Below are 18,376 nucleotides of genomic sequence, written 5' to 3'. Positions count from 1 at the left end.
AAAAGGCATTATTCATTTATAGTGTAATTTAAGATGAATATCTAACTGCATGATAATATGGTTAATCAGAGACAGCTAAAAGACAAACATGAAAAAATATTTGGTATCATATCTTAAATTCGTGAGCCTGGTTTGATAGCTCAGGGCTTATGCCCTTTTCTATCCATAGGAAATCGTTGGAGGGAGGAGAGAGGAGATGGAGGAGAAGCCCAGTTGGTGTTGATGCATCATGGCCCATGACTGGCCAGTTTAGGAGTTGTTGTTTTTTTCTTCCTTTTCCTCATAACAAAATAAAATAAAATGAAATATGGATAAAACAAAATGGAGAGAAAAAAAATTAAATAAATAAAAAATAAATAAAGAAAGAAAGAAAACTTGAAAAAAAAAGAATTTGGTATAACTATAGACCATACATGTATATAGTATGTCTCTCTGGATCAGGGGTGTCAGGCAGGTCATCCGTCATTGAGCAGAGGTCATTGACCCACGTGACCTCAGTGGATTTTTTAACACCACATTTTTTTTTTTTTTTATCTTATAATATTCTTGTTATAAAGCCACTTAAATACTCGACATAAAATGCAAGTGAGAGCTGGACCTGACTCTGCACATCATCAGATTGTTGTCCTCTGTCAAAACAACAACTTGTATCACGTGACGTAGTGCCTGTGACGTCGCCTCCAGTGGAGGAGGGTGATGCAGGGGGGTTTCCATCATGGCGTCGATGCAGGTAAGAACACAAATTGACAGCGGTCGCGTATTTATAATTTACCTGACCTTCAGTCTTTGTCTTTCCATCTAGTTTGTTGACCATTTCACTCATGTAAACGTACCTAATCGAATTAGTGACGGCATTATAATAGAAAGCGATGATTTATCCTCACACTGTTCCGGGTTTAGCAGGTTGGCTTGTTAGCAACACAGCTAGCATCATCACCAACAGCAACCAACTATTATCATATATATATCATATGTATTAAGGACTGGTGGTGTGTTTTTACAGTAGCAACACATGGAGGATAATTCAAGTAATGTGATGTTATGAGTCCAAGTTAATTTTAATGTTTTAAATGACTGCTATTTGAGGCTATCTAGTTGACGTTAGCTCGCTATAGCTAACAGAGCCAGTGCGCAGCAGATTGAGCAGTTCTAGTTTCCTCTCGAGCTGAACAGGTGCATCGCGTTTTCTTAAAGATAGCTGTGTTTTTCATTTGCCTTATCTATAAAAAAACATAAAGTATAATTAACTGAGTTAGTTGCTTATGTGTAAATCGTTTCAACTGATACAAATCGTTTGATTTGGCTCATGTAGTTAGAAGGTATACAAGTTATATCAGGCAGGGTGGAGTTTTTTGTTGCTTTGGTTAGCACTGTAATCCGAGCTATAATCGAGAGATTATATATCCAAACATCATTGATGGAGATATTTTACGGTGGTTTGGTTATTGATCTCTTAATAAAAATGAATAGATAGATAGTAACTTTATTGATCCTGAGGGAAATTCAAGTTTCCAGCCTCACAGTTCCATAGTGCAAAACATGTTAGTAAAAAAGTTAGTAGTGCAAAGTACAAAGTACAAAAAAATATACCAGATATAAAAATACAAGGAGATGAAGAAAACTTGTACAAAGTACAAAAAAATATACCAGATATAAAAATACAAGGAGATGAAGAAAAACTGTTAAAACTGAATATAGTGCAGGGTAACAGCTGTGATACAGGACTATTAAAAAGTGCAGAAGAGACTGTTAAAAATGAGTATAGTGCATGGTTACTCCAGTAGCTTTGTCTATGAAAGTGCACTGTATGCATTATTATCTGTCCTGCAAACTGTCCTCCTTTGAATGAACAAGTAGGCAATATTTTCTATAAGCCAAATATGTTTTACAGTAATTTATTATGGTTTGCATTTTGTTGTGATCAGGGAATGGAATTAGCACCTGCAACCTGCCAGATACAGGCTAAATGTTGGCTGTAGGTAAAAAAAAATCAGGTTACCTGCCACCATGGCAGATTCCTTATATTAAGAAATATTATTTTAAAAAGGCACTGAACAGGTGCATCGCTTTTTCTTAAAGATAGCTGTGTTTTTGATTTGCCTTATCTAACAAAAACATAATTTAATCTACAGATTAACTGAGTTAGCTGCTTATGTGTAAATCGTTTCATCTGATACAGATCGTTTGATTTGTCAAGTCAAGTCAAATGTATTTCTATAGCACATTTAAAACAACATGAGCTGACCAAAGTGCTTTACAGATTTAGGCAAAATAAAAACAGGTCAACAGAGCAGACGACAAAATCTCACTCATTCCACAGACAGAGACCAAGATAAAATCCATGAGTAAAGACTGTTATAATGAGCATTATAAAAGGCCAATTAGTAATCACAATTCAAGTACATTCAAAAGAAAAGAGGTGGGTCTTGAGCTGTGCTTTGTCTTATGTAGTTACAAGGTAAACAAGTTATATCAGGCAGGGTGGAGTTTTTGCTTTAGCGTTAACTAAGTTAGCACTGTAATCCTAGCTATAATTGATGAATTATATATTCAAACATCATTGATATGTTACGGTGGTTTGGTTATTGATCTCTTAATAGAATGATTGAACAAGTAGGCAATATTTTCTGTACGCCACCAATTAGTTTTGCAGTATTTTATTATGGTTTTGCATATTGTTGTGATCAGGGGAATGAAATTAGCACCTGCCACCTGCCAAATATTAAGTAAGTAAAGCTTTATTTATATAGCACCTTTTAAAACACACCGTTACAAAGTGCTTCACACACAAAATGAAACAAACAATGATGAAAACAAGGAAAAATTACAATATGAAACACAGAAACAATGAGAAACAGATCAAACAAAAACAGACAAACACATGTGGATGAGGCCTATAGAAAGGCTTGCCTATAGAGATGGGTTTTTAGAAGCCGCTTAAAATAGTACAGAGATTCAGCAGCTCTAATAGATTGGGGAGGTGATACAGGGTAAATGTTGGCTGTGGCAGGTAAAAAAATTCAGGTTACCTGCCACCATGGCAGATTCCTTATATTAAGAAATATTATTTTAAAAAGGCAATTCCTAAATTAAAAATAGTCAGGGAATTAGGTTGCATGATATACTCCATATTTCTACTGTCTTGTACCACTGACTCTGTGTTTACAACTCTAAAGCCCATTTCAGATTTCAGAAGTAGAATAGCAGAATAGTTTCACTATTTTTTGAGTGTGGTGGAAACCCAAACATATTCTCTCCCAACAGAAAAGGCTACAAAAGGAATTATTAGCCATGCAAAATGATCCACCCCCAGGAATGACGCTTAACGAAAAAAGTGTACAGAACACCATTACGCAGTAAGTATTTTTTAATATTTTTTTATTTCCCATGATTCATTTGTTTCGTTTGATGGATGTCTGGTACCACACATGCAATAAAAGTAACTCTTATAATAGGGAGGTATTAAGACGCAAAGCTGATAGTCTCAGTAGCGACTGGTGAGGAAGAATCGGGGTCATTCCAGTGACTGGCAGGCAGCTCTGACCCCTCAGTGGAGTGTTTCTAATACACAGTGTCACTCACTATTCATCCTTATAAAATATTTAATGGTTGGCATGCAGGGAGTTTGGCTAGGGTAGCAAGGGACAGAGGCTGCTTGGCTAACCTTTCTGTGTGGGTGTCTTGGTGTTCCATTTAAACGCCCGTGAATATGATAACCGAGTGAGTCGAATTGTGTTTGATCAGCAGTAAGGAATGAGTTGTAGTCCACTCTTTCAAAGTTACAACGTGATCAGAATCATTGCGAAGCACTTTTACGAAGAGGCAGTACATGTTAAAGTGGTTGTGGTGGTTAGTAATGTAACAATGAAAGATCTATTATGATGGCGTCTCCCTCATTGGATAACAATCGCTTTGTCAGACCGAATGAATGTTTTGTGTTTTGCATGACTGACAAGTCTACGAACCAGTTCGGCTAGCTTCCTCGTTCACTGCATCCCAAGTTTGAGAGGGTATACTGCATGTATGGGTGTGCCTTGTTTTCTTCAACTCTAATGTCGACAGGTCTGTTGAGCCTGGGTTTATTTTTTTTGTCATGGCGACTGACAGTAGTAGGGCCCTGTTTTTATCAAGCGTGTGCTAGTGGATTAAGATACAAATAGACTGTTATCCTATCTTTTAAACAAACATGGAAAAAAAAACTCACTAGTGACAATGCTGTGCATGTGACGATGATACAATGATCCTGTGTTTTTAGTTTTTTATAGCTTTTGTTTATAGTACACGTTGTCTCTCTGTGCTACTCATTAGATTATAATGTCTTTCAGTTGACTGTGTGATAGTGCCGTAATGAGTCAGCGGCCTTTGCAAATAGAAAACTGCTGCTTTAAACCACTGCAGAATCTCTCATATTTGTACTCTTGTTTTTTCCCCACTTTCACTAAATGGCTCAGTGTTATTTTTGTGACTGGATCATATGATCACACCAGGCTATGGGGAATTTGAGCATTATGTCCTTGGAGTCCTTGCCTGTGATCAGTGTGGGTGGCATCAGGTGTAACTCAGCATCATGTACAGCAATACTGCCTCCCTCTAAGCTTTACTTCCTGAGGAAAAATAGAGCCCCTTTCAGATGCTTTGACCATTGGACTTTCTAAGGGTGACCTCCAATGTAGGCCTAAATAATCATGTGCTGGAGGCTAGATTTGAAAGAGACACAAGGCTATAAACCCGAACAACAGCCACAAGTCTCTGTGGTGACTTACAGTGTCTGCACTGCTTGCCTGGAAGAAATTAGGCCAGAGATTGTGATGCTGCCCTCGGTGTTCCTTTTTCTTTTCTTCTGAACAGGCAATCCCCCTAAATGTTCTACACTGGACTTAAATATTGGCTGTTTTGCCAGTGAAGCCTCTGGGTAATGGCCATAGAGGTATATTAGGCAGGTAGACTGTCCTTCATCCCAGCGATTTAGGATCAAGCCCCTGTGTTTGCACTCATCTCCCATTCTGAGCGAGACATTGAATCCCTCCCAGCTCAGTCAGCACAGTCCTGTAGCCGGGCTACAGAGGCGAAAATGGATTTTGTCCAGTAGATCAATAGAGTATCACATTGTTATTAAACCGCTGTCATAACCCAGCTGCATATTGAATGTCGCTGGAATGAGTCAGGCAAAAAGCTTTTGATTACACACTTGCTGCAGTATTGGCAGCTCACATTTTTATGATCCTTTTCTAATGATAATGAGATGTGATCAAGTCATTGTGTACATGTTTTACTCTACTCCAGAATGATGGGATATAACTTACAGCATGTTATTAATCATTAGTAAACAAGACTGTGAGTGTATAGCTATGCTAGCAGCTCTGTGGAGCTTAGGCATTGGTCATGCTCACCATCTTCCATGCTAAAATTTGCTAATTAGCAAGTAAAATAAGTACAGCTGAGGCTGATGGTAATTAGTTTTGCAGGTATTTGATCATAAAACAAAGTATTGGACAAATTGACCTGATGTTGGCGCTAGATGAAAAGTCAGGGAATCACCAAAGTCATTAGGATACATCAGCTGGGCACCATGAATGTCTTTACTACATTTCATGGCAATCCATCCAGTAGTTGTTGAAATAGTTCAGTCTGGACCAAAGTGGTGGACAGAACAGTCAACAACATTGCCGTCCCTAGAGCAATGCCGCTAGCATGGCTTTAAAAAAGAAAAGCAAACAACCCTGTATTCCATAAAAACATTTTTTTCCCAACGCTGCACAGTAAAGGTTTGTTGTTAAAGGAAGTGTTAACCTGATATCGTGACTTGACAAGAGGAATTCAGGTTTTACTTGCTCCATTATCTTATCAAGAAATGTTTTGCAACAGCCTTAACATGTCACAGGGTGTAGAAAATTAAAAACATTGAAAAGTCAACTGGCCCATCTCTCAGTTGGGCTTTTCAAACTGCTGGGTGCTTTGGTGATTTAAATTTTAGCCAAGGAATACCAGTGGCTCAGAAAGCTAGCTAACCTCTGGGTTTGGGACTCAAAAACAGGGCCGCTCTATGAGGTCATGAACAGTAACCTAAACTTTCAATCTGAGCTGCGTGTTAAGTGTTGGATGATCAGTATATATTTGTTTTTACTCTTTGTTTGAGTGAAATGTTTAACATGTTTTAATATAGTGTGTCTTTCTTTTAGGTGGATTGTAGACATGGAGGGAGCATCTGGCACACTGTATGAAGGAGAGAAATTTCAGCTGCTTTTCAAATTTAGTAGTCGATATCCTTTTGATTCACCTCAGGTAAGCACAAGTTGCTCTGCAGCCATCAGTGTGTGTTTATGTGGGTGAATGTGAAGCTCTCTTTGTCTTGCTCTCTTGCTATATAAGTGCAGTCCATTTACCTTATCTTCTTGTCTCAAGGACTTAGAAAGTCCTTTCTAATTCAACCTTGAAGCTCTCACCAATGAATGAACAGATCTGGAGTCTGGCTCCATTTACTTTCAACTATGCTGTCGGTCTTCCTGACTAAATATCCAGTTTCCATGACGGTTTGATCAAAGAATGAAGTTCTTAACTATTAAAGTGGTTACCAAAACCGATGCATATGCTGCCGGTTTAAAGGTACAGTGTACAGAGGTGCTCTGTTCCAAAGAAAATCAACAACTGGAGAGCTGTGTAACCAATCCTCTATATATCCACCGTCTGGATGCCTGCAATAATCACATGAAACACATCAGCTCTGCAGTTGTTAGTGGAATGGATCTCGGCTTGGAAACGTCGGAGCCAGGAATCACTGACAGAGACACCAGTACAGAGCTCCCACTGAAGCCACAGTTGAGGGGATTAGTTTATCTCAACAGTATTGTTTCACTCATTAGGAGCCCTGGCCACCTATAAATAGAGAATGAGTAGGTGCAGAGAAAATTAGATAAACATAGCTAGTATCCTGGCCTACTGGAACTCAGTCGATAACTTATGCATTAACAGCTTGTAGCTTCTGTTTCCTCTTCTACTTATTTCTGTTATGCAGGAAAAACTGCATTCATTTAGTTTACCACACAGCTTTGTCCAGCTCCTCACAATACACTTTTGTCTGCAATGTTTCGACAGTGTATTGTGATTGGTTGCGATTTTTAACATTGTCTTTTAGGGCTGTGTTTTCCTGGTTTTCTCACCATGTATCATCCTGATTCCCAATTGATTTAATTTTGAGTTATATCCCTGGCTATTGGCTATATAGTTTCCTTACATGGTGAACGTGGGGTGTTAAAAAGAAAAAAAGAAAGCCCATGCATTATAGCAGAAAGGAAATGGGCACCTCCTTGCTTGTTAAAGTGAAAATATGTATTAAACCCTCTGTTGCACACAAATCAACAGAAGCAGCACACAGCAGGATACAAACATGAGCCGCACAAGAGTAGCTGTAACATGACATCGAGATAGGAAACAACATGTAAATTACCTATAGCAGTCATTTCCAAAGACTGGGTAGGAAGTAGTAATAAGTAGGTCGCCAAAAACATTTGCGGAATGTCTTCTAGTCTTTTGTTTAACATTTATATCTGCAGTACACCTTTAAGCCACATGAGGGGAGCCTGGATGTTCGTTTTGTTTTGATAATTGTAGCCCACGTACAGTATATAACATTGAAGATAATATGAAAGGCTAGCGTACATTCTGTTTGTTTTACTGATGAGAGGAAAAACAAATCGGAGAGCTTGTTATCTCAGCATCAATGCATTTATTTGGTCTCATTTATAAAGTGTTTAACATGTGTTTTCAATAGCATGTGCATAAAACAAAGTTGTGATTTATCAAACATATATCTCTTGGCTGGTTTACCTGTTCAAGATAATATGAGGTAATGCGGAAATGACCGTAAAAATGATCAGGAGCGTTCATTTACGCTCAATTCGATTTATAGATAAAGCTTATTGTGAATTGGGTTGCGATGGTTTAGCTTTTTTAAAAAGTGGGTCATCAGAAAAACAAGTTTGGGAAACACCGACCTACAATACCTGTCTGCTAAAGCTCAGACCTCCTGAGCTTTGTGTGTATCCGACGTTTCAGTAAATATTTGAGCTTCCTGTAAGCAGTGAGCTTTCAGTTTCCTTGATGTTTTGAGTATGTGCCAGCTTTACTTTCTGCTCCTATCTGTAACACTCATCCTGTCACCCCCCTCCGGCCCTGTGATGCACTCTCCTGTGAGGCCCTGTCTGGTGCCAGACTGCCTCAACCCATTGTTAGCCATTATACTCTAACCCCCCCTTCTCTCTACTCTAGCACCTCAATCTTGAGTTCCTCTCTTCTCATCACACTTCCTGTATCTCCCTGTTCAGCCACGACTCTTGCACCCTTTTACCGGCTAATATCCCGTCATCCTTTTTATAGAACGTGTCTCCTTTTTTTTTGTTTATTATAAAACATGTCTCCTCTCTTAGTCTCCCATTCTCTCTTCCCCTCTCTCGCCCCATCCCGGCCCCTCTGTCCTAATCCCAGAGCCTCATGTCGCTTTAGAGGGCTAAGCCTGAGCTTATACAGCAAGTCTCATTATTTTGTGTCATTAATGAAGAAATCTCAACTTTTTTCCAGACAAGTGCTCTCCCAAGTTCTATCTTTGACTACCACACTGCCCTCAATTCAGTGTAGAATATAGAAACTGTTATTAAAGGGCGTGTCCGTTATTTATTTATATATTTTTTTGAGGTTTTTATAGTATATTGTGTATTCAAATCAGAATATTCAAATGTTGGTCACAGTATGTATGTTTTATTATAAAAATGGCTATTTTTATTTTCCCAAGCCTTTCTAAAAACTACATTTTTTGTGAATGGAGTCTGGTTTGGTGGCTTTGACGGATTCAATTCCCCATGAGAAAAAGGCTGTCTGATGGCAAGATAAAGCGGTGAAAATAATCTAAATATACCGTATTCTTAAACTGATATTGATTTCTTTTTTTAGGTAACTAAAATACCTTTTTTATGCTGCTCCAAGCCACTTTACCTCGCCATCCGACAGCCCTTTCCGACGGGGAACTGAAGCTGTTATATAGCTATATATAGCTATATGCACCTCTCTTCAAAGCCACCAGATCAGACTCCATTCACAAAAATAATATTTTTACCTCGGAGTATGCATACGACCCCACTACAAAAAATCCAAACTAACCTTTTCCGTTATATCCAAACTTGGCACAGCTAACTTTGACTCAGCTTGTGCTAGTATTCACATTATTCATAACCTTATTGATTAACTTCAATTGGCTTACGTTGGTAACCTACATTACTGCTTTTTGCTAAGGGCTGAGTGGGCGTGTCCATTTAAAAAAAACAAAACAGAAAAGAACGCAGATGGACCCGCCCTTTTAAGTCATCCATCTTTTCGGCATCAAAAAACATGCCACCTTTTTAAAGGCTTATTATTACAAATCTTAATAACCACTGATTTTGTTTTTCTTTGTTTTTCCTGTTGCAGGTAATGTTCACAGGAGAGAATATACCTGTCCACCCTCATGTGTATAGTAACGGTCACATCTGTCTGTCTATTCTAACGGAAGATTGGTCGCCAGCCCTCTCAGTGCAATCAGTTTGTCTTAGCATTATCAGCATGTTGTCCAGCTGCAAAGAAAAGGTAGGCAAACCTGTAGTGATGCCAAATCTAGTGATTCATGTAAATGATACATCTGTTAAATGTTAAATCTAAATGCCCGTTTTTCTTTTTCCCTGCAGAGACGACCGCCTGATAACTCGTTTTATGTAAGAACGTGTAACAAAAATCCAAAGAAGACAAAATGGTGGTATCATGGTGAGTACTTTCAACCTCACACACACAGGAGGACGCGTGTAAAAGCACAAATGCTTGTACAGGTGATGCCATTTAAATTGTTTTTGTTTTGCTTTCACAGATGATACATGCTAATGTACAAACTTTGTAATAATCATAGAAGAAAGAAGTCCTACTGACCTACGTAAAGCACTTTTTAATCATTCAGTCTTTGAACTCTGACCTTTGACTGGAACAATGGACACCATGCGCTGGAGGCTCTTGACTGCATTCCCCTCCCACCACCACCCCCCCGCGCGGGCAGTTGGATGCATGTTTTAGTTGGTTGTAATATAGAGAACGTTTTAGATGCACCCGAGATGGCAAAAAGGTAGTGATGCAGCGAGCGAGCGAGCAAGGTGGATTTGTAGTGAGATAATTCTAATTCCTGTTTTAAGATTATTATTGTTGCTTTTTTTTTTTGTTTTGTTTTTTGTGTGGGTGCATTTTAAGGTCCTTGTTTTGTGCAATAATAACTGATGGATGCATGCTTGGGCCTACAAAGAGAAATCCAAATCTAATTGTTTTCTGGAAGGGATCTAAACCATCATAAACCCAAGAAAATGCTTCATCTGTTTGTTTTATTTTTTAAATGATATGCACTGTGAAAGTATCTAGTTTAAAAAAGGCACTAGTAGTACGTTATTCCCAACTTGCAGTTGTACTGTAAGCAGTCCTCCACTTATTTATCAGGTTTAAGAGTTTTTAGTTTGTAACCACTGAATTAAACACTGTTTTCTTCTTCATCTTCCAACTTGAGACCTGGTTGCAGCTCTTCCTGCCGTTGGACAATATGTCGGTACAGATCATAGGAATTAAACAGATATGACGGTAGTCAGCAGATGACCTCATAGTACTCGTAAAGTTGGGCTGAACTCGTGTAGTGTTCACTAGTCCAGCCTCGAAGATGTGCAGCGGCCTCTCTTCCATTTAAAGAATGTCTGTAAGAGAACACTGTCGCAGGATCCATTTTTTATTTGTATGATAGTTTTTTTTTTTATTATTTCATGCTTTAATCTTCTAAAATGTTTGGTTTTAAAGAGTTCTTTTTTTGTACTGTTTTTCAACTAGCTGATATTTTGAAAAGGGGGGGTTGTTTTGATGGGCCAGTATATTTTGGATTTTCTTTTTTTTTTTGTATTTGTTATTTAATTTAAAACCTTCGTTTTCGATCTCAAGAACGGTAATGAATGACGAAAAGGAGAGTCTTTTATAGAAGCCGTGTAAAGATGTGGCTTTTGTGATTCCCCCTGGTCAGAGTTTTGGCTCAGGTACTTTTTTCAATAAAAAGAGATTGCCTCTAAAAAGATACCTATCAGATATTTTGAATTTAACTATATTTTCACCAAAAGAGACTGTTATGTTGTAAACTTACAACATGTCTGAAACTATTGTACATACGTCTTTAAATTGTCGGATGATGTGAAAGAAATTAGCAGAGGATGCATTTACTTTATAGCAGAATGATAATAGGAGTGCTTTATTTCAATGGAAGTTAGTCTGCATCTTTTGCTAATTAGGATGTGTACAGTCAGCATCAAACACTACTGTTGGTTTAAAAAAAAAAAAAAAAAAAGTTTAGTAGTTTTACAGTGGGGGTGCATGCAATTTTAAACCCTACTTTTTCTTATTGGCATCAGACATTGTGACAACTTTTAGTCTTTCCATCACTTAGGTAACGGTTTATGGGATGGATATTACAAACCTCACCTCCAGAGGCTGTAAGAGACTGTAATCACTCCATTCCTAAAGAAATGTTTATCGCCATCCAGTCAGAGATACTTGAATTTTCCATCTTGGGTTGTTTGTATTGCATTTGCTTTTTCTTTCCAGGGTCTAGCTGAGTTTATTGAATGAAGTTGAGTGAATGTGATGATACTCTATATACTGTAGAGGAGATTACCACGGCACACCGCTATCTCAAAAACTATATTGATAACTTAAAGACATCTATTTAACCAATGATTTTTTTTTGTTTTATTAGCTTCATTGTAACGGTCGACTTGTCTGTTGTCACCGCGCTGTGAGGAAAAGATGAAAATGATTGTCACAACAGCATTTGTGTGGGGGACAAGAAGCCTTCACCTAGTGGGCAGTAGTTCAGAAGAGATTTGAAGAACTTGCGAGTGAAAATGTTACAAGGGTTTGGATGTGACATGTTTTTATTTTTCTTCCTAGGTTTTTTTTTTTCCTTTTCAATGTGGTTTGAACTCTTAGCTTGCAGGTTGTTGTGAGTGATCAACACTAATGAGGGTGTGTTATTTATATTTGAAATTTTGTTCTGGGATGTGCAAGCTCCATGTAATAGGTGCCTGTTCATTTTCATAATCAATAATAAAAGCAAAGATTCACTTTTATTCAACCTCAGTTTGCACGATGTTTGAATATGTAATGCTTCTGTTTTTTTCTGGAGCCTCTAAATGACTTTTATGGATTTTATGCTGATATAAAGGGAGTGGAGAGGGTTTAAGGGTGATGACTGCCAAATTCAGAAAGGAAAATTGTATTATGTTTGCCAAAGATCACTTTGAGGACACGTTAAGTCACATCAAGGATGTCATGTAAACTGATATTGTCTCACAGTTGACAAGTCTACATGCTCAGGCATGTAGACTTGTCAAATTATCAAATGATCAAATCTATCAAGCAATCTTTGCACTGCAATACATAATAACTTGTTGTGTGATGCACATCATCAACCATGTGAAATTACATCTGGCAAACAATCATTTTAAATAGCATCTCATGCTTCATCATTTCAGGTAGCTAAACACTAAAGCTAAAAGGGTTTTCAGAAATGTTAATCATATTTTAGGAGTGGTGGAGGAAGAATTCAGAACCTTTACTTCAGTAAAAGTACAAATACCACACTAAAAATATACTCTGTTACAAGTAAAAGCCCTGCATTGAAAATGTGACTCAGGTAAAACTATGCAAGTATTCAATGCAGGATAATCTCAAAAACCACAATAATCAAAATTAATAAAAAATACATTAAAACAATTAAAAGGGAAAGCAGCTAATTCTCACATTTGAAAAGCTTAAACTATAAAATTGTTATCAAAATCATTGCCAATCCATTTTCTCTCCATTGATTAATTGTTTCATCTCTAACATACATTATATACGCTAGGTAATTCAATCTATAACCAAACATATTTTATAAGTACTTCATAAGATTTATATGCAAAAATTTTCATTTTTAAAGTAACTAGTATCTTAAGCTGTCAAATATATGTAGTTGACTAAAGGTACAATATTCCCCAGTGAAATGTAGTGGATCAGAAGTATAAAGTGGCAGAAAATGGAAATACTCAAGTAAAGTACAAGTACCTCATATTTCTACTTAACGACAGTACTTTGGTAATTCTACTTAGTTACCCTCATGAATTCATGAATTATTTTTCTTAATTGTGTTCAGTATAATGCATGTTATTGGCCAAGCTTGAAAAAGTGTCCATCACCAGTTAGTCTTTATGAACATTAAATTGTGTATGCTAAAATTATTTAAGTACCATATAATAATAGTACTATAATATGTTAACCAGGGACAAGGTCTGCAAATTAGCTATGGCTAGAAGTCCTATATACCTTGCATTGGTTGCACTTTAATTAAGTGTAACAATGCCTATGTATTGTCCCTGTCAAATAAACTAATAATAAAAAAAAAATACAATCAGTCACAGAGTATACTTTTTCCCCCAAGATACAGAGCTCTCCACAATAATAAAAGAAAAGGTGGGTTAGTGGCACCATCTAATGGTTATTTACAGTATTACTCATGCCAAATATCTGATGATCCACAATTCATTTTCTGAGCCCCCTTACCTACCACACTTTGAAATAAAAGATTCTCTCTGAAAAACTGACAATAACCTGATATTTTCAGGTGGAATTTCATTCATTCATTTATTCATTCATTCTCACTGTGCAATATCATTTTCCACTTGAGCAATTTTGTTAATAGTCTGTTTATTGTCAATACTGTATATACTGCTCCTATTTTTATACTTCCTTCTATTTAGGTGGTTCATATTTTGTTACACTTTGTTTAGCTCTTTTTTTACTGTGTTAGCTGATGCATCTTGTTTTTTGCACTATCCCCTTTGCTGCTGTACACTGCAAATTTCCCCACTGCGGGACTAATAAAGGAATATCTTATCTTATCTTATCTTATGTGGGCCCTCTCAAGCTGTGGGACCCCAGAATCACCACCTATGATTCAATGGGCCAAGTCAATGAAGAAGCTTCCCTGAGAAAAAATAATAAATTTTTCGCACCTTATAAAAAAAAAAAAAAGTCTGCAAAATGCATCATATTCAAATAAAAAAATATTAAATCAAATGAATCCATGTGCAAGAAAAAACAAGTTTAAAAAGGGTTCATATTTGTTCTGAATCAAAGTTACACTGCTTCAGGCTTCTGAAGGAAACCAGGACTCAACCATTCACACCGCAAGCAGAGGGGTGTCTGATTCATTCAAGATTCACCTCAAACTGTAATGATACGCAATGCTTTTAACACCAACCACATAAACGAAACACCAACGTTACACACGACATGTAAAAAAAATAAACAGTCATTTTCCCTCTAAAATGTGGCACATTTTTATTCTTTTTCCCCCCAGACAGAAATAACGTGGTCCGTTCCCTCTTCCATCCAGTTCTCTTTAGTGTTTGCCAATGTCGGAGGTGTAACTGGGGTCTGGCCCTGGACAAAGGTAAAAAATACCCTCAAATATGTATCCCTTTGTTGCCGGATAGTGTCTGGATTATTCCTCAAGCTTTCGCCAGTCTGTCTGTCATGTTGCGGTGGACTGAAATCCCCCCAGACTGTCTCTGTGGAGGATGGGGCGGTATGTGGAGATGCTAGCAAAGAGAGAGAGAGAGAGAGGGGTGCTCGGCCGATCAGCCATGATGAGCGTTAACCGGCTAAACTAGCAGCACTGGAGCTGGCTTAGATGGTGCAAATTCACCAGGAGAAACCACAGCGACATGTCCATGACAGCATGCACGCTTGCCCGATTCTGTTGGGTTCGTTTTTAGGAGCTGACATTTGCAGGAAACGCAGGTTTCTCCACCGTTGGTTCACGTTAGCTTCCTTTGCTAAGCTGTGGACACACACACACACAGCTTCGAAGCTGTAACGTACTGTAGGTTCAGGGGTTGCAGAAAAGCCCCTGTGTGTAGCTCTCTGTCAGTCAACCCTACACCACCTCCTCGTATTCAAGTTACCGTGCAGGACAAGCATGCATTCAGGTTGCTATTTATGCATGTTGCTGCAAGAGAGGAGGAGAAAAGAGAAAGAAATATTGTGACCCCCTCCAAAAACCTGAAGGGGGCTTGCAAGATGCATGGAAGATATAAACTAGATTGCATGCAGTGAATGACAGATCTGAGTAGAAATAGCATTTTATTTTGTGCAAACAGTCAATATCTGTTGTTTTATTGTGATGCCACTGCTCTGTTGTTTACACCAGTGCAATAATGGCCCTCAACTGTAAACAATGGACACAGGTAACAACACCTGTGATCATCATTTCAGGGTGAAAACCAGCATTTTGTTTTGTGGAAACACTCAATATGTGTTGTTTTAAGGACATGCCACTGCTCTGTTGTTTACACCAGTACAATCATGGCCCTAAACTTAAACAATGGACACAGGTAATAACACCTGTGATCATGATTTCAGGGTGAAAACTGTTGAAAACATTATTCTGGTATCCATTGACCTATGTTACACCTAATACCTGTCTCCATTTAAACTATTGATCAAATAAGAAGATTATTTTATGAACTAAATTTAATGATCTTATAACTTATTTCAGATGCAACAAAGATATAAACTAGATTGCATGCAATGAATGACAGATCTGTAGTAGAAATAGCATTTTATTATGTGCAAACAGTCTTTATCTGGTGTTTTATGGACATGCCACTGCTCTGTTGTTTACACCAGCACAATCATGTAAACAATGGACACAGGTAACAACACCTGTTATCATGATTTCAGGGTGAAAACATTATTCTGGTCTCCATTGACCTCTGTTACATCTAATACCTGTCTCCATTTAAACTATTGACTAAATAAGAAGATATTGATTATTTTATGAACTAAATTTAATGATCTTATAGCTTATTTCAGAGGCAACAAAGATATAAACTAGATTGCATGCAATGAATGACAGATCTGTAGTAGAAATAGCATTTTATTTGTGTGCAAACAGTCAATATCTGTTGTTTTATGGACATGCCACTGCTCTGTAACAACACCTGTAATCATGATTTCAGGGTAAAGAACATCTGGAAACATTATTCTGAAAACTGTCTCCATTGACCTATGTTACATCTAATACCTGTCTCCCATTTAAACTATTGATCAAATAAGAAGATTATTTTATGAACTAAATTTAATGATCTTATAGCTTATTTCAGATGCAACAAAGATATAAACTAGATTGCATGCAATGAATGACAGATCTGTAGTAGAAATATCATTTTATTTTGTGGAAACAGTCTGTCTTTTATGGACATGCCACTGCTCTGTTGTTTACACCAGTGCAATCATGGCCCTCGACTGTAAATAATGGACGCAGGTAACAACACCTGTTATCATGATTTCAGGGTGAAAACATTATTCTGGTCTCCATTGACCTCTGTTACATCTAATACCTGTCTCCATTTAAACTGTTGACTAAATAAGAAGATATTGATTATTTTATGAACTAAATTTAATGATCTTATAGCTTATTTCAGAGGCAACAAAGATATAATCTAGATTGCATGCAATGAATGACAGATCTGTAGTAGCAAACAGTCAATATCTGTTGTTTTATGGACATGCCACTGCTCTGTAACAACACCTGTAATCATGATTTCAGGGTAAAGAACATCTGGAAACATTATTCTGAAAACTGTCTCCATTGACCTATGTTACATCTAATACCTGTCTCCCATTTAAACTATTGATCAAATAAGAAGATTATTTTATGAACTAAATTTAATAATCGTATAGCTTATTTCAGATGCAACAAAGATATAAACTAGATTGCATGCAATGAATGACAGATCTGTAGTAGAAATATCATTTTATTTTGTGGAAACAGTCTGTCTTTTATGGACATGCCACTGCTCTGTTGTTTACACCAGTGCAATCATGGCCCTCGACTGTAAATAATGGACGCAGGTAACAACACCTGTTATCATGATTTCAGGGTGAAAACATTATTCTGGTCTCCATTGACCTCTGTTACATCTAATACCTGTCTCCATTTAAACTGTTGACTAAATAAGAAGATATTGATTATTTTATGAACTAAATTTAATGATCTCATAGCTTATTTCAGATGCAACAAAGACATAAACTAGATTGCATGCAGTGAATGACAGATCTGAGTAGAAATAGCATTTTATTTGTGTGCAAACAGTCAATATCTGTTGTTTTATGGCACTGCTCTGTTGTTTACCCCAGTACAATCATGGCCCTCAACTGTAAACAATGGACACAGGTAACAACACCTGTAATCATGATTTCAGGGTGAAAAACATCTGGAAACATTATTCTGAAAACTGTCTCCTTTGACCTATGTTACATCTAATACCTGTCTCCCATTAAAATTATTGACTAAATAAGAAGATTATTTTATGAACTAAATTTAATGATCTTATAGCTTATTTCAAGGTGATATTGGGGGATATTGTCCATCACCTGGAGGTATAAAGGTTCATATCCCAGCATTTCATAAAGTGCCCAAGTACAAGTCGCTGACTTTCTCCACACTCCAGGGGTTCAGCTCTGCGTCTGACCCTTTTGCTCTGACCTCTGTGTTGGGACATGAAAAGAATTTCCCTCATTTCCCTTCAGTGCCTGCCACATATTCATTTAAACCAGTAGTGGAGCCATCTTGGCAAGATGTTGTGATACAGTTTGTACCTTTTTTGTAATTAATTTATTACATTTGACTAACTCCCGTCTTCATCTTTTGTTGATGATAAACACATGGTAGCATATTATGTTACCTGTGTTGCATAACCACAGGCCCGTGACCTGAGTGTAATTGCATTCACCAAAATGTTGCGTGCATAAAAAGATAAAGAAGTTAATTTGTTAACTTTTAGCAGATTTGTTGGACCCTCTCAGCTGTCCATGTTGACCTACAGTATGTCTACTTCATATGGGCCTGTTTGTACCTCACTTTAGTCTCAAATCAAACGTGATTGAACGTCCATTGTCTTGTTCAGGCTGCTATCGCAGGATTCTCTCCTTTTTCCGGGGAGCTTAGCAGCAGTAACATGAGCAAAGCTCCTTCAAATAAAGGTTCATTGTCTGGGTGTATTAGCTGCCAGTGGATCAGAATGCGAGATAGGCCTAGGGCTGCTCAGTTTGAAGTCTGTTCTCCCGGCTTTGCACACAGAAATCTGTCAAATGACAGTGAAAAGCTTGAAATTGTGCAACAACTAGTGTGGAATAATGTGTGACTGAGTAGTGTGGCGAAATGAATGATTAATGATGTACACTTCATCTTTTTTGAATCAAACAATTCGAAACTCTAGTCTATTTAAAGTGATATGAT

The 18,376-nt window shown here is 37.5% G+C and overlaps 2 protein-coding genes across 7 annotated transcripts in view; both read left to right on the top strand.

Moving 5' to 3' along the window:
* Window positions 1-593: 593 nt before the first annotated feature.
* On the top strand, window positions 594-12,166 carry flj11011l (probable ubiquitin-conjugating enzyme E2 W-B). Its single transcript, XM_037757019.1, has 6 exons — window positions 594-730; window positions 3,265-3,356; window positions 6,180-6,282; window positions 9,457-9,612; window positions 9,711-9,786; window positions 9,887-12,166. Exons 1-6 carry the CDS (start codon window positions 716-718, stop codon window positions 9,898-9,900), a joined length of 456 nt encoding a protein of 151 aa, XP_037612947.1. The 5' UTR covers window positions 594-715; the 3' UTR covers window positions 9,901-12,166.
* A 2,242-nt stretch (window positions 12,167-14,408) lies between these two features.
* stau2 (staufen double-stranded RNA binding protein 2) overlaps window positions 14,409-18,376 on the top strand; it is a 100,535-nt gene continuing 96,567 nt past the window's right edge. For all 6 annotated transcript variants that reach the window (XM_037756725.1, XM_037756721.1, XM_037756722.1 and 3 more), the window contains exon 1: window positions 14,409-14,524. The gene's annotated coding sequence lies outside the window, so the exon portion shown is untranslated. The remainder of the gene's footprint in view (window positions 14,525-18,376) is intronic.

This window comes from Sebastes umbrosus, chromosome 21 (genome assembly GCF_015220745.1).
Source record: "Sebastes umbrosus isolate fSebUmb1 chromosome 21, fSebUmb1.pri, whole genome shotgun sequence".
In the NCBI taxonomy this organism is placed as follows: domain Eukaryota; kingdom Metazoa; phylum Chordata; class Actinopteri; order Perciformes; family Sebastidae; genus Sebastes; species Sebastes umbrosus.
This window is presented reverse-complemented; position numbering and strand designations above follow the sequence as displayed.